The sequence below is a fragment of the Canis lupus genome, chromosome 16 (assembly GCF_011100685.1).
Source record: "Canis lupus familiaris isolate Mischka breed German Shepherd chromosome 16, alternate assembly UU_Cfam_GSD_1.0, whole genome shotgun sequence".
Lineage (NCBI taxonomy): Eukaryota > Metazoa > Chordata > Mammalia > Carnivora > Canidae > Canis > Canis lupus.
In genome coordinates this window covers 6,415,950-6,429,999 of record NC_049237.1, presented here as the reverse complement: position 1 = coordinate 6,429,999, position 14,050 = coordinate 6,415,950, and the positions used below count along the sequence as shown (strand labels likewise).

At 54.4% G+C, this 14,050-nt stretch overlaps 3 protein-coding genes across 44 annotated transcripts in view; 1 reads left to right on the top strand and 2 right to left on the bottom strand.

Moving 5' to 3' along the window:
* Window positions 1-8,520, bottom strand: part of TRPV5 (transient receptor potential cation channel subfamily V member 5) — a 31,207-nt gene extending 22,687 nt beyond the window's left edge. For 2 of the 3 annotated variants that reach the window (XR_005371217.1, XM_038559335.1), the window contains exons 1-10: window positions 8,007-8,520; window positions 7,546-7,688; window positions 5,329-5,453; window positions 4,731-4,943; window positions 2,535-2,632; window positions 2,247-2,369; window positions 1,647-1,784; window positions 1,313-1,411; window positions 1,059-1,234; window positions 563-709 (exon numbers count right to left, since the gene is read on the bottom strand). Coding sequence is in view for 1 of the 3 variants with exons in the window: in XM_038559335.1 (XP_038415263.1) it covers window positions 563-709; window positions 1,059-1,234; window positions 1,313-1,411; window positions 1,647-1,784; window positions 2,247-2,369; window positions 2,535-2,632; window positions 4,731-4,858 (909 nt within the window). In the remaining 2 variants the exon portion in view is untranslated. Of the gene's footprint in view, window positions 1-562; window positions 710-1,058; window positions 1,235-1,312; window positions 1,412-1,646; window positions 1,785-2,246; window positions 2,370-2,534; window positions 2,633-4,730; window positions 4,944-5,328; window positions 5,650-7,545; window positions 7,689-8,006 lie in introns of those variants that run through there. The other variant, XR_005371218.1, reaches the window with a different exon arrangement.
* LLCFC1 (LLLL and CFNLAS motif containing 1) lies at window positions 8,465-9,979 on the top strand. Its single transcript, XM_038559344.1, has 3 exons — window positions 8,465-8,618; window positions 8,727-8,847; window positions 9,420-9,979. Exons 1-3 carry the CDS (start codon window positions 8,583-8,585, stop codon window positions 9,596-9,598), a joined length of 336 nt encoding a protein of 111 aa, XP_038415272.1. The 5' UTR covers window positions 8,465-8,582; the 3' UTR covers window positions 9,599-9,979.
* A 209-nt stretch (window positions 9,980-10,188) lies between these two features.
* Window positions 10,189-14,050, bottom strand: part of KEL (Kell metallo-endopeptidase) — a 294,970-nt gene continuing 291,108 nt past the window's right edge. For 35 of the 40 annotated variants that reach the window (XM_038559306.1, XM_038559299.1, XM_038559297.1 and 32 more), the window contains 8 exons: window positions 13,238-13,336; window positions 12,919-12,996; window positions 12,375-12,475; window positions 12,082-12,192; window positions 11,873-11,940; window positions 11,505-11,674; window positions 11,147-11,242; window positions 10,189-10,479 (listed from right to left, as the gene is read on the bottom strand). In XM_038559306.1, the coding sequence (XP_038415234.1) occupies window positions 10,318-10,479; window positions 11,147-11,242; window positions 11,505-11,674; window positions 11,873-11,940; window positions 12,082-12,192; window positions 12,375-12,475; window positions 12,919-12,996; window positions 13,238-13,336 (885 nt within the window). In that variant the 3' untranslated portion in view covers window positions 10,189-10,317. Of the gene's footprint in view, window positions 10,480-11,146; window positions 11,243-11,504; window positions 11,675-11,868; window positions 11,941-12,081; window positions 12,193-12,374; window positions 12,476-12,918; window positions 12,997-13,237; window positions 13,337-14,050 lie in introns of those variants that run through there. The other 5 variants (XM_038559322.1, XR_005371215.1, XR_005371216.1 and 2 more) reach the window with 5 other exon arrangements.

Below are 14,050 nucleotides of genomic sequence, written 5' to 3'. Positions count from 1 at the left end.
TCTGGAAAGCTCTCTTTCTGTTCATCTTCTTGGTAATTACCAAATCTCCCTTGAAGACCCAGCTCAAGCCCTTCCTCTGAGACGTCTTCTTATCCAGGACAAGTTTCTTGACCTTAGTTTTGCTGTCACTGTGCATAGCAAGACCCCTCCGATGGCATATGTCATACTCCATTGTGATTACGAAGGACAGGGACTGGAATGTGGGGAGGCAGACTGACACGAACTGGGATTTATTTATTTCTGTATTCAGTTCCTTGGACAGCAGCTGGGACTCAGAAGGTGTTCAAGGTGGAATGAATGAATGAATGAATGAATGAGAGGAAATGACTTCCATTAGGAGAGTCTCTCAGCTGAAATGTTCGTATGACAATGGCAAGCACAGGGGCCAGAGCTGGGCAGAGGGAAAATGCAGTCAGATTGGACTTTTCTCCCAAAGGCCCCATGGTTCTGTTCTCATCCCCAACTATGAAAAGGCAGGGAAGTGTCTGGAAACCAGGGTCTGGGCAAAAAGACCATCTTTGCTCAGATACTCAACACCCCAGGTCCACTGTGGCACCTGTACCTCTCGTTTCTTGGAGGAAACCACCAGCTCTAGAAAGGACACATCCTCTCCCCAGGAGTCGATCTCCGTGAGGTCGTAGAGAGTGGAGGTCAGCGGCCCGTACGTCCACTGGATGTGCTTCCGCTTCTGCATCAGGTGCTGGAACATCTGAGGGGACACGGTGCGAGCCCGGGGTCAGCGTGAGGAGCGGCCGCGGGAGCCACTCCGCTGGGAGGGCTGCTGCCCCCCACCCCCGGCCCCAACGACCCGGGCCCCACCTCCGTCGCCCGAGCCCCCCTGTCTCTGCTCACCCGTCTTCCCCACCAACCCTACAAAGATCTGAAGGACGAGGACAAGGACAGGCAGAGGGACCAGAACTTGGGTGACCAGAGCCGACACCCCGGGGGGACCTTCTCAGAGCCTCCCGGCCAGGGATGCCTGAGGCTGAGGCTGCGCAGGGCGCCCTCGGGGGAGCCGGAGAGAAGCAGGACCCCCGGGCCCGCCGAGTGTCCCTCACCACGGTGTTGCCCTCCACGCCGGCCAGCTTGAAGGGGGTGAGGCCCTGGTGGTTGGGCACGAGGTCCAGGGACTGCAGGTGGTCCCTGCGCCCATCATAGGACAGCAGCAGGTTGTACATCTGGCAGGCGAAGGTCTTGTTGGGCTGGAGGATGAGGATGTGCAGCACGGTGTTTCCTGGGGGAGGACGCGGGGTCACACGGCCGCCGCACCCCGGGCCCCGGCACCCCGGCTCCCCCGCAGCCCGGCTCTCACCCAGGGAGTCCTGGGCCCGGATGTCAGCTCCGTGCTCGATGAGCAGCCTCACGATCTCCTCACTGCCCACGCAGGCGGCGAAGGACAGGGGGTGCTCGCCTGTGGACACACGGGGCTCCTTGGCACAGGTGCCCGGTGGGAGGGGCACCGGCCACATCTCAGCTCTGGGCTTGGCGACGCTCGTCAGCGCCACCAGGGGCAGGGATGGAGCGAGGGCCCTGGGGAGGACTGGCTCTGGGCCTCCGCTTCCCCAGGCCTGGAGCCCTCCTCAGCCCACCCGCCCTGCTCTGGGCCCTCCCCACGCCCCTCCTCCCAGCCCGGGCCCCGCTCCCACCAAAGTAGATGAGGTTGCGGGGGCTGCGGCGGAAAGCGGTGCCCGTGGCTCTGGCAGAGACGCTGGCCCCGCGGGCAAGCAGGGCGCGCACCAGGTTCACGTTCTGGTTCACGATGGCTATGTGCAGTGCAGTCTGACCTGGCCCGGAGAGAGCCCTCAGTCACGGGGCCTGTCCTCAGTTCTCTCTGGGACAAACATCCCACAGGTAGACAAGAGGTCCCTGACAGGCCCTGGCATTGATCTGTGCCCTGGGCTCACACGGAGGCATGGGACTGAGGGCTGGCTCTACCTCACTGTCCCCTCCTCTTAACTATTGTGGGTAGGGTGTACATGTCATCACTCTGCTGTTGCTATGAAAGAAAGAAGAGTTTTGTCCTTTAGGGAACATGAGGGGAGTTGAAAGGAGATAAGGAACAGGTAAAGACAATCATGGATGCCTAAGGCCAAGGCCTGGACATCTGCATTCCTTCCAGCTCTAGGCCAACTTTCCTGAAGTCTCTGTCCTGCTTCCCAGCCCACACTTCCGAGGCCCATGTTAAGAGGTGACCTCAGATCCTCCCATGCCTGTCTCCACCTTGAATTCCTGCACAGGCTCCTCACCTACAAAAGGCTCACACAGGGTGGGCTCCTTGACCAGCTCCGGGGCGGCCTCCATCAGCACCATGGCGGCCTCCAGGTTGTCGTAGAGGGCCGCTATGTGCAGGGCCGTCTCCCCCAAAGCTCCTGGAGTGAGACAGGGGGTGGTCACACACTTCCCAGAGCCTCTCGAGGAAGGAGCTCCAGCCCCGGGCACCCCCCACCACCCCCTGCAGAAATCCTCAGCCTCTGGGGACCAGGTGGGGCAGGGGCTCAGGGCCCTTCTCCCATCACACTCAACCCTCATCCCACCTCTCTGTCGGAAGTCACAGTTCCGGTCCAGCAGAAGCTTCTTCAGGACACACAGGTCATTTTCCTTGGCTGCCTGAAGCAGTGGAGACTCTTGGATCCTGGGAGGAGACGAACACGAGTCAGCTAGAGGACGAATCAGACAGGCCAATGGCAGAGAGCGCGGATCAGAGACGTTCTCTACGTAGAATGGACGCGAGTCACACAACGTGCGCAGCGACGCAGAGTTGTTTGCTGGACTCTAGCAGAGGCTCCCCTGTGGTTGCATCGTTGTCAAGCTCTTCTCCAGTTGGGGGTGATGGGGGGGTGGGACTTGGGACTCAAATCTCAGGTGGGTGGGGACTCTGTGGGAGGCAGAAGGCCTGGCCCTGCGACCCTGACAGGAGGCCACCGGGCCGGGCTGTATCTTCTAAGCTGAGTAAATGTTTTCACCCCTGCTCCCAGGCCTGCTGAACCGGCTCTCCTTAGGCAAAGGATCCTTGAGAGACTAGAGGGGCAGAGGCACAGACGGGCCAGCTGTGGGGAGATTTGCAAGCTGCCCAAATTCCAAATACCCCTCAGGGCTGCTCAGATACATGTCCCCACCGTGGCCAGGCGGGACGGTTCTGGAGTGGGGTGCGGAGGATCTTGTCCCTCTGCTTTAGCCTGCTCCTGACCGAGGAGGACCATGGCCTCGGGCTTCTCTGAGAGCAGAGCAGCTGGGAGCCAGAGAAGCTCTGTGGAGACAGCCAACCTAAGGCACCTCCTTCCAATTAATCTGTTTCTCCCCTGCCTCGATGAGCCAACCAGGAGATAAAGGTGAGGCCCGTGCTCCCAAGGTGAACACAAGGCAGGTGAGGGCTGTGAGGGAGAAATGAAAGGCAAACAAATTGACCCGTGCAGTCCCCAAGCCCCCAGACCCTCTCTCCCAATTGCCCTGTGAGCCAGGGGGAAGAACTTTTTTATTTAATAAAAAAGCTTTTTATCTCAAGGTGAAGCTTGAGTCTGTCCATTAGAAAAGCGCTCTCGGGAGGCACCAGCAGAGCAAGGGCCAGCCCCTTCTCCATTTCACCTCCTGGGAGTACACCTAAGACTCACCCCCTGTTGGGGGGGGGTGCGCGCCACACACAGCCTTAGCACCCAGGCCTCTTAGCCCACTGCCCTCGGCGGAGGGGGAGGTCCAGAACCCAGCTCTCTCTGGAAGACTGCCTTACTCTCACCCCAAAGTTCGGAGGGAAGTGGAGAGGCCAAAGGTTCCCTTACGGGGCCTGGGATTGGGGGTAGGTAAGCAAGCAGAGAGCCTTTCCCAAATGAGGGCTCAGATTGTACCCAGGGTCGGCAGCACAATCTGTGAGGAAAAGTGCAAAATGAAAATGCAGGACTCCTTGTTCAAAAATTAAGCATTTCAAGCCGACAACAGCAGTGCATTAAACTAAGTGCAGGGCTTTGCCGAAGGCCACCTGCCTGCAAAGCTGGCCTGGCTGGACCCCAGACCTGCTGAAGTCTGCTCACTCAATCCCTAGGCAGCTCTGATGGGTGACAAGCTCCCCAAATGCTCTGAGGCAGAGGCCCACCTGCAGGATGCATCCCTGAGGTGGCCATTTTTCCATGAAATGACCCGTCCCCGGGGGTACCAGCCCCACCTGACCTGAAGGTGTCCCAGGGGGCAGGCAGGGGCCTCCTTCAATCTCCCTATCCTTGGGATAAGGCCTATACACATTAGTGTCTCAATAAAAGGTTTAGATAAACCGAGTCTCCCTCATCAGCCGGTCTGCTCCAGGTGGCCTACAAAACAGCTCTCCTCCCCTTTTGCGCACAGTCAACTTTCATTCATACTAATGGGAATTCCTCACTCTTTCTCCAGGCATCAAGTCTTCAAAAACCTACGGGATCTCATGCCTTCCCCCCAGTCACTTGTTGCCCATCGGCCTGCACCTGCCTATCTCCCCGCTTCCATTCTGTCCCCCACACCCCTCCACCCCCCAGGCAGGCAGGTGAGAGTCACGGTGTCATTTTGTCCCTGGCTCTGAATCTACGTGGAGTCCCCTCCAGCCCACGCAAAAAGGCAGCTGGGGTCTGTAACAGGTGGGCTGGGTACACCCAAGTGCCTGGCCTTGAATGCTGGGTGGCTCCAAGGGGGAGATCCGCCCTGGGTGGATCGGATCGGGAGGGCTGGGAGCTCGGTGAGGGGTGGGATGCAGCATGACTGGGGCAGCCTACCTCTTCTGTTGCAGCATGTGGGCCTCATCCACGTGCTGATCCCAGTCTTGCTCTCTGACCAGCCAGGAGGCCAGAAGTTTCTGGAGTTGGACCCAGGGTCCTTCTGCCTTAGGTAGAGGAGCCCCCATATCTTCTCCTTTCAGGTGCTGGCAGGTTAGGGAATGTGGTTAAAGGAGCCCGTCTGGGACTCCTCAATCCAGGAGGAGGCGGAGTCTGTGTGGAGTTGGGAGTGAGAGTGAGTCTATCTGCCCTGTGACTTGTGTATGCAGCGTGCAGCTCATGGGATGTGTGTGTGTGTGTGTGTGTGTGTGTGTGTATGTGCAAGCATGCACACACCTGCAGGCACTGAGGGGAGTAGGGGCCCTGCCAGGAGAAAGCAGCTTTACCTAGAGGAGGAGGAGCTCTTTCTAGAGAGCCCCTGGGGCTCAGAACCTGCCCTAGAGCTGGGAGGGGCCGGGGGAGGGAACTTCATTCCTGGCAGTGGGCTGGGGCCACAGCTGAGACAGGGGAAGGTGCAGGAGAGTGAGGCACCAAAATATAGAGGGGGAGCAAGGATGGAGCCCAGAAGGTGGGCCCCACAAGCAAGGTGAGCACTTACTGGGATACCGGACAGTAGGAAAGTGAAGCCCGTCAACTCAGCAATCCGACAGGTTCTGCTTTGAATTCTGGCTCTCGGCCCTTACGGATAAGTTAGGTGAGCTTTCTGGGCCTCGGTCTTCCAATCTGTAGAATCGGGCCAATAGTTGTACTGTCTCCTGGAAGTGTCCTTAAAAGCACGGCCCTAAGAGCTGAGCTTGGGTCTCCTTCCACAGATAAGCTCCAAGCCCTGAAGGGCTGGCTGCTTCGCTGTGTTGTGGTTGTCTCAGTCCTCAACCCTGTCCACCCGCCGCTGAGAGACTCAGGAGCTGAGCCAAGGTGGTGGACAGAGAAACCTTGGGACTCTCTCCAGGAATGAGTAGGCAGGACGACTGAGGACAGATGACCTCACTGTCGTGCTTTCTGATAGGATGGGTTCTATTTCTCTTCTTATAAATACATGTTATTGAATTGGAGTCATTTAGGAGGCCAACGAGGTACACAGGAATAGGCTGGGGGCTCTCTTTATGTTTTAATGAGGAGACAGAGCACAGAGAGGGAGGGTGATGTCCTGCGGCTGCTAGCAGAACTAGAACGGGATTAAAGTTGGAAATTCAGCTCCGAATCACCTGCCACCACTTGTTTCTCGGGAACCTTCTGCCTATACAAATGTGAGAGACTTGGGAGGACTCAGGCTAGGGACCTTCCCCCTTGGGGGGTCTTCAGGAGCAGAGGACTCCCCCTTCTTTTAATGTAAGGTTGAAGGATGGACAAAACGACCTTTAAAGAAAGAGAACTGGAAAGAAGACAAATAGGAAAGGAGGAGATGCCAGAGACAAGGGGGAAGCATGCTCTCACCCAGGGAATGGGGCGGTGCCAGCCAGGAAAGGGGAGGCGGTCACCTTGTAGGGCAGTTTTCTGCTTTGCTGGGGGTTGGGGCAGTGTGGGGTGGTAATGGCCTCTGAAGCCTTGGGACTTCCAGTCTAAGGAGATGGACGAAGCGATAAGCTTGAGGTGGGGGTTGTAGATGCGCTGATAAGCGGGGGCTGGCAGAGGAAGGAGCACCTGCCTGCCGAGGCAATACTCAACCCATAAAGCTAATCCTGGAGGCAACAGGGGCAGGGAGGGGCTAGCCCGGTCAGAGCCGCACAGAGCAGGTGTGCAGGGGCTCTCCACCAAGGGCTCTGTCCTTGGGTCCAGGGTGGGGGGAAAGAGGGGGGCCCAGGAACAGGTCCCCACCTCTGGGTCTCCACCCGCTCACCTGCCCAGGCCCACTGCACAGGCTGCTTCTATGGGGATAGTTTTTGATAAATATGGTACAGTACTGTAAACATATTTTCTCTTCCATATGATTTTCTTAAAATTTTTCTCTAGCATACTTTACTATAAAAATACAATATATAATGCAGAGAGCACACAAAATCTGTGCTATTTGACAGTTTATGTTATTGGTAAGGCTTGTGGTCAACAGTAGGCTGTTAGTAGTTACATTTGGGGGAGTCAAAAGTTTCACTGGGAGTTTTGACTGTGTTGGGAGTGGGCGGGGGGTGGTCAGTGCTCCTAACCCCAGGTCACTTTAGGGTCAACTCTAGGGCCTAATCTTTAAGGAATTTCCTGCTTTCCTGTGGCTTCTTCCCCTCACTCCTCCTCCCTTGGCATATCCTTCACATAACCCTATTTTTCCCTCCTCCTTTTTCATGCCCTCTTAGCCTTCCACCGACACAAACACCTAGGACCACTCTCCCTCAGGTAGCAGCATCTGTGCAGTGATCATGGCCCCGGGGGCCCAGGAGCACCTCACTACACTGTCAAGTCCCCTTGATGCCAAAGCATGACCTGGATCTTATTTTTTAGGAAATACTCTCCCACTCCACAGCCATGTCAGGAAAGGGTTTGAATACTACACTTTAAAACATCAATAATGATTTTCACTGAATGGTGGAAATATTATCCCTTTTTGCTTTTTATACTTTTTAAATACTTTTGTAATAAAAAAAAATGAAATGCAAGGAATGGTGGTCAGTACAACCCAGTTCTTTCCACATCAGCCTGCCCCATCCCCAGGTGCCCTCCCCACCCATATGCACAGAGCCTGAGATGGCTTCTCTTTTGCTAGGAACCAAGAGGCTCCTCCCCCAAAGTAACCAGATTAGTGATTTTTTTTTTCCACCCAAGCATTGTTTCCTGGACCTGAAGGTCAATGAGTGCAAGGTAGGGGTGAGCAGGGTCACTTGCTTACTTGAATCTTTCTTCCCCCACCATCAAGTGACCTCCTGTACCACTCTCCCGTCACCTGGACTGGACCAGCAGGAAGTTTACAAGAGGTAGTATGGCTGTCAGAGGGGGGCCTCCAGGTGTGCACATCTGCTAGCAGGGCTCCATCTGTGGGAAAGAGTCTCCACTTGTACTTCCATGTCTGCAATTCTCTCTTCCAGAAAGGGTCCATGGTCCTGCCCCTGCATTTGGTAGTTCACTCAGGCATGGGATGCATGGGCTCCAGGAATGGTGTGAGCTGGTTGTGATAGCTCAGGTGTACCCACAATCTCCTCCCACCTTCCCCAGATCCCCTCCTGTGTCTCATGGTATACATTGATTTCTGGCTGTCCAGGCAGGTCTTCATCCCACCCCCACCCCACCTCATGTCATCCCATCCCAACCATCTCTGCTCCAGGAAGTAGATAATTAGCCACAGCCTATTACCGCCAACAGGTCTGTGCTCATCAGGTTCATGGGCATAGTGGGCCTTGGGACACTGAAGCAGGTTTCTCGAGATCTGTTATTTGGGCTCCTCATCCCTCTGCCACACTGGTTCTTCTCTAAAGAGAAGAATATCTGCTCTGGGTCTCATCCTATACAAGCCACTTTTTCTTTAGAGAAAGGCCGCATGGAAGAGAAGAAGATGTGATGTCTAGAATCAAAAAAGTTGGTCAAGGGTCCTGCTCTGACCTTTATTGTCTGGGTGATGTTAAGGACAAGAGTTGTGTCTTTTATGAAGCTCGGTTTCCTCATCTATATAATAGGTATGATGATCCTACAACTTTGAGTCCCTGTTACTGTGTGGATCTCATGACATAATCAATGTGAAAGGACTTTGGAAACTCTTCAGTCATTTGGTTGCCCTCCACAGGATGACCCACTATGATCATTCTAGAAGCTTTTGCTATCCACTGTTGGCTAATCACCACTTTCTTGCCTGGCAATGGAACTCTCTAATGACCTGAACGAGGAGCAGGCCCATGGTTATGATGTCACAAAGTACATGAAGTCAGAGGTCCCATGGAAGGCAAGGGAAGAAAACGGTGCTGGGAAGTGGTAAGGGTTGGGACAGGGGAGGAAGGTGGGGGAGCCAGCTGGGCACTGGGGAGTTGGGGGGGCCAAAGACAGCAGATGGGCAGGCCCATGACTTCCCTGGGCTCCCAGCTCTGCAGGGCAGCATTCCTGGCAGCCATCCTGCTGCTGCTGCGGGTCAAGGTGGTGAAGCCTCAGAAAGGCAGCCTGGACTCCAACGAGAAGAGTCAGACTGAGGAGATACCCTCTACAGGTAGGTAGAGAAGAGAAGATAGCATCTGAAATGAGGGGTCAGATCTCTGGAGTCAGCCCCCCACTACTTATCAGGCCCATGTGAAACCTGAGATAGGTTTGGGTTGTTGGAGAGAAGCCCAGTCCCCTATTATCGTAGTGTGAATGAGTCAGGTGAAGGGTTTAGGGCAAGGTTCTTAGCCAGGGCCATATTCAGGGGCACACCACAGGCTAGCTGAAAGTGCACATGTCCTTTGTGTATGGGCACAGGTGCATTTGTCTGGGAAGAGACTCTGGTTTCCATCCTTCTCGAAGCTGGTCCCTCCATCCCCAAATGGTGTAGTGCTTTGGAGGAGGCAGTTTGAGGTGGAAATGGTGGGGAACAGGTGTGCTGTGATTGAATACACATAAGAAGAGACTCTAATGGAGTAATGGGACAGGGTAGGTGCAAGTGGACTAAAAGCCCCATGCCGTAACTTCTTCCCAGATTCTCCAACTCTGTCCTCCTCCTGATACAGGTGCGGATTGGTGGCGGGGAGGGAGGAGCACGTTAGGATCAACCTTCTCAGAACCTTCCCCTGTCCCCTGTTCCAGACCAGGACGAAGATCACCTTGAAGAGCACTTTGTGGCCTCCTCAGTGGGTGAGATGTGGCAGGTTGTGGACATGGCCCAGCAAGAGGATGACAAGACGTCAGACACAGCAGCTCTTCGTGACCACCTATTTGACCTTGTCTTCTGCTTCAATCTGGCCAGCATCATGGTTTTTTTATGAGGGACATTGAGGCTGAGGTGGTGGCCTGGTTTCTAGATGAGGACCTGGATATCTACCTCCGCTTCATGATAGCTTACTGACCCTCTCTCCCCACTAGACTCCACGCCACTACTCCCAAGAGTGGTATATATATATATATGGCTTCCTGCCTCTGGCCAGTAGCTCTTCACCTCAGGATGCAGCAAAGGGAGAGACCCTTTCAACTGCCCATTGTCACAGCCTGACTGCCTCCCCACCCTCTGAGTGCCATCTCCCAGGGCTGGAGATACCAGACCCCACACCCTTCTCTCTCCCTGGCCTCTCTTGGCTCTGCTCGAGACAGCATGTTAGGGGAAGAGGGCAGCAACAATAAGAGTAACAGCAATAAAATCCTGAAAACACTTGGGGGCAGCTTTCTGAGACCTAACCAAAGCCCTTTTATCTCTTAACTGGTCCCTGTGACCGCCAGACCTGTGGCCCACTGACCTTTAGACCCACTAGTTCACCAGTCATCAGTCCTTTCCTCTTCCTGTGTCTCTAGAACTCTCCTGGCCTTTTCTTTTATGTTTTCTGACTTCAAGGCATTGAACATATCAGGAAAGAGTCATTAATGGACAGACCTATGCCATGTGCCAGCTTTTATTTTTGGAAGGGATGGGGAAAGGAGATTATCGCCTGATTCCATGGATGGAGCAAGGAGATGTTGTGACATCTGAAGGGAAGTCTCTATGGTAGCTAGGTTACCAGAGTTGGCAGCGGCTGGAGGGGTTCATGAGGGCACCGCGTGGACAGTGGAAATGTCTGGCAAAGGCAGGGGTGTTGCTGAGGGGCCCGTGGACTCGAAGGGTGGGAGGGCTGTGAGGATCATGAGGCTCCTGGGTGCCCGGCTCCCTACACATCGCCTGTGGAGGAAGAGAGGTACACACAGAGTAAGGAGAAGAGCAGAATCGTAGGGTAGATCAGGGTCAGTGCCTTGGCACAAGGCAGATCTGGTGTCAAGGTGGTGACTAGGGACAGCAGGCAGAGATGAGAGCAGGGGTAGGACAACACATTTGTAGGTCACTTATTCTGGCAGGAGGTGTGCAAGGAAGGGCTGGGGTTGTGCGATCGGACCATTTGTAAGTGACTGAGAGGTGGGGTTTGTTGAAAAACCTCTGTAAGGGGACCTTTGAGCATCCTGAGGAAGTGGGGGCAATGTCTGTTGAGGGAGCACATGGTACTTAGGGCACTATGTCAGGTGGGGACGACAACTGGGGCGAGGTCTCCGACAAGGAATGTGGTCTATAGACAGTCTGTTGAAGGCTCATTTGAGCTGGGTTCATCCCAGAGAGGGATTTGGCAGTGGAGTTTTATTTGAAGAGTGTGTCAAATTTGGTAGAAGAATGTATAGTAATGTGAAAAGATGGTCCCAAGTGGCATGTATGAAAAGATGACAATGGGGACTTCTGTGGCAGAGGGTTGGGACTCTTTGGGGGAAGGCGTTTCAGGGAGGAGCCATTCTTTAAGCATGATCAGTAGGGTACTTATCTGACGTGAAGCAGGCCATGGGGAGAGGTGGTGCCTGCCTACCTGGGCGTAGCTTCGGAAGAAGAGTTGCTGAGGGCTGAGGTCCAGGTTGGGCAGGACGGTTTCCCCGCGGTGCCACAACAGCCTCTTGCTGTATGCCTGGACATGGGGGCAGGATGGCGAGGAGCCCTCAGATTCCAGACACACCACCGTTTGGAAGTCTGATGCCCCCCACGCAATACCCAAAACCTGTTCGTGTCCCTTTTGCCCAAGTTCTGCACAGACACACTGGTCTAAGCCAGGGAAAGATGTACTTGTGAGATTTATGGATATCCTAGAAAAGAGGGATCTGTGGGGGAGAAAAGATCCCCATCTGTTTGCATGAGGAATGGTAGATCCTGGCCCCTGGGATGGGAGTCACCTGCAGTGCAATGGCCAGCCCCCCAACGTCGGCAGCATTCTCCAGGAACGTCTGAGATTCATTGAAGGAGGTTCCACTGGGTAACGGAATGGCCGCATAGTGGCGTTTCAGGCACAGCAGCGCCCCCTGTAGGGCACGGGTGTCACAGGCTGGGCAGCCCCGAGGGAGTACTGTTGAAAACAGAGTCAGGTAAAGAAACAGCCAGAGTCCTGGTGTAGGGATGAGGACAAGGGGCGACCACAGGCTGCACTGTCCCCAGAAGCATTGCAAAGGATTCAGAACCTTCCCACCCGGAGCCCTCCCTTTTGCCTCCTCTTGGCCTCTTTTGGGGCCTTCCCCTGGGTTCCCAATGGCCCATTGTTACCCACAGAGCTGGTGGAAGATGTGCAACAGCTCGTGGGCCATGATGCTGCCAGCAGCTCCAAAGTTCACGGCTCTAGGGAGACAAACGTTTGTCTTACTCCCAGAGTCCTTCAACGTTTTTGACCCCAATTCTCCAACCACAAGTCCCATCCATCATAACATCTGCTCATACACTTGGGAAATCCCCCGCCCCCCCTCAGGGAATGGCCCCTACCTGGGGTAGCCAGGGTGGAAGAATGGAGGTTGGAGGAGTCCAGCTGGGAAGACCACCACATGGTCAGATATTGAATAGTAAGCATTGACCCCCCAGGGGGACACCTGCCACCTATGGGAAGAGCACATATGAATACCAGCTCCATCATTTACGGTCCCGGCCACCAGAGATATGAAGTCCCTCTCAACTACTGTCACTGTTCCTGCTTCCCCAAGCCTCCAGCTTTCTCCCCGGCTAATCTTGAACGGATGGACATCTCTGAGATGCAGTCTGTGTCTCCCTTGCTCTTATACCTGTGGTAGAGGAAAGACGGCAAGAAGCTCTGGACAATTCTGGCTCGGAGGGATCGGACACAGCTCAGGAAGGACTGCAGGTAGTTGGGTCCAAGCTGTATCTGGGAGAAGGCAGGAGGTGACTCGGACACACAGAGACAAATACAGATGCACACTGACATACCCTGCTGGGCACATCTGAACACCGACAGATAAGCCCGACATACAGGCGCCCATAGTAAAGTGGAAAGCAGCACAATGACACCACCATATGTTGGGGTAGACAGGCTTCACACGAATCAGCGCACAGATAAACACACTCAGGCAAGTCACAAGAATGCATGTGTACACACGCACACACACTCATTGTGACCTGAAAGGTTCTGTTCTTCTGCTGGTAAGACCCACAGTGTGGATATTCATCCATAAAACCCAGCCGACACCAAGGCAAGGAAGGGGTCAGTTAGAATCACCCAAGGTAAACAGATTGTCTGCCACTCAGGCTGGTCAGGGGGCTGAGAAGGAGCTGAGGACTAATGAGGAGCTGGCAAGGGCAGGGACCCACATCCTTGTATTCCTGTCTGGCCAGTGATGGCTCCAGGACCCATTCTGGGGCCCCCATCTTCACCTGCAGTTGGGTTACCTGGGGAGAGACACAAAAGGTAGAAGAAACCTAGCTACCCCAAGTCTATCAGAGGAAATCTCTCATGTTCACTGCCCTGGTCCCACCTTTTATATCCTCACCAGGGTATGTGTGTGGCATATTGGTGCTTACACTTGCCATGTGTCCTTGGGCCTCTGCACTCTCCTCCCACCAGTGTGATCTCTGGATCCAATACCCAGTTCCACCCCTGCTTACTCCTGTCTCTCACTCCGGTACTTACCCTGTTCTGGGCCTCTTTCCGGGTCTTCTCATCCATCCAGGGAATCCTTCTGAGGCGACTGAGGAGGGCATCCTTGATTGCAGTGAATAGTTCCATGGCCTGTGAAGGGGCCAGGAGAGAGGAACAGGATCAGGGTCAGCCTTGGTCTGGGGTCCTGCCTACTGGGCCGCTAGGAAGGGCCTTGGCCCCAAGAAGTTACCAGAGAAGAGGAAAGATCTCTGAGAAAGAGAGTAGAAAGTAATGTTTACTAGGAGACCAGAAACCCAGAGCACAGAGATCTGCAGAGACCAAGCAAGAGGTGCCAAGCACAGAAAGGGAAGGTGGGAGCTGGTCACTCCTGAGAGTCAACAGGGGAGGCCGTTCCTTTCTGCAGGGAGATCTCAGCCTTCTGGGGGAGGGAGACACCATCCTTACCCTTGGCCAGCCAATCCACTCAAAAAGCAGAAAGAGGAAGAGGACCATCATTCCCTTCTCTGCCCTTAAGGGCTCTTGTCCTCACACTCTCTTTATCAAGGCCTGCATCTCCTCTCTCCATCTTCCTGGGCATTTCAGCTTTCCAACAAGCTGAAGTCTTCCCAGCTTCATAATGGGAAGTTATGTGTAGTTACTACTTCCCCAGCCATCTACCATCTTGTTTGTGTCCATTCTTGATAGAGGTAAATGGATGATGTTATCAGAAGCCTGAACTCAAATCCTGACTCTACTGTTTCATAGCTGTGTGACCTTGGGCAAGTTACTTAACCTCTCTACGCTTCAGTTCTCTCTTCTCTAAAATTAGGATAATACTAGGCATTAAGGTACTTCATGCAAAGT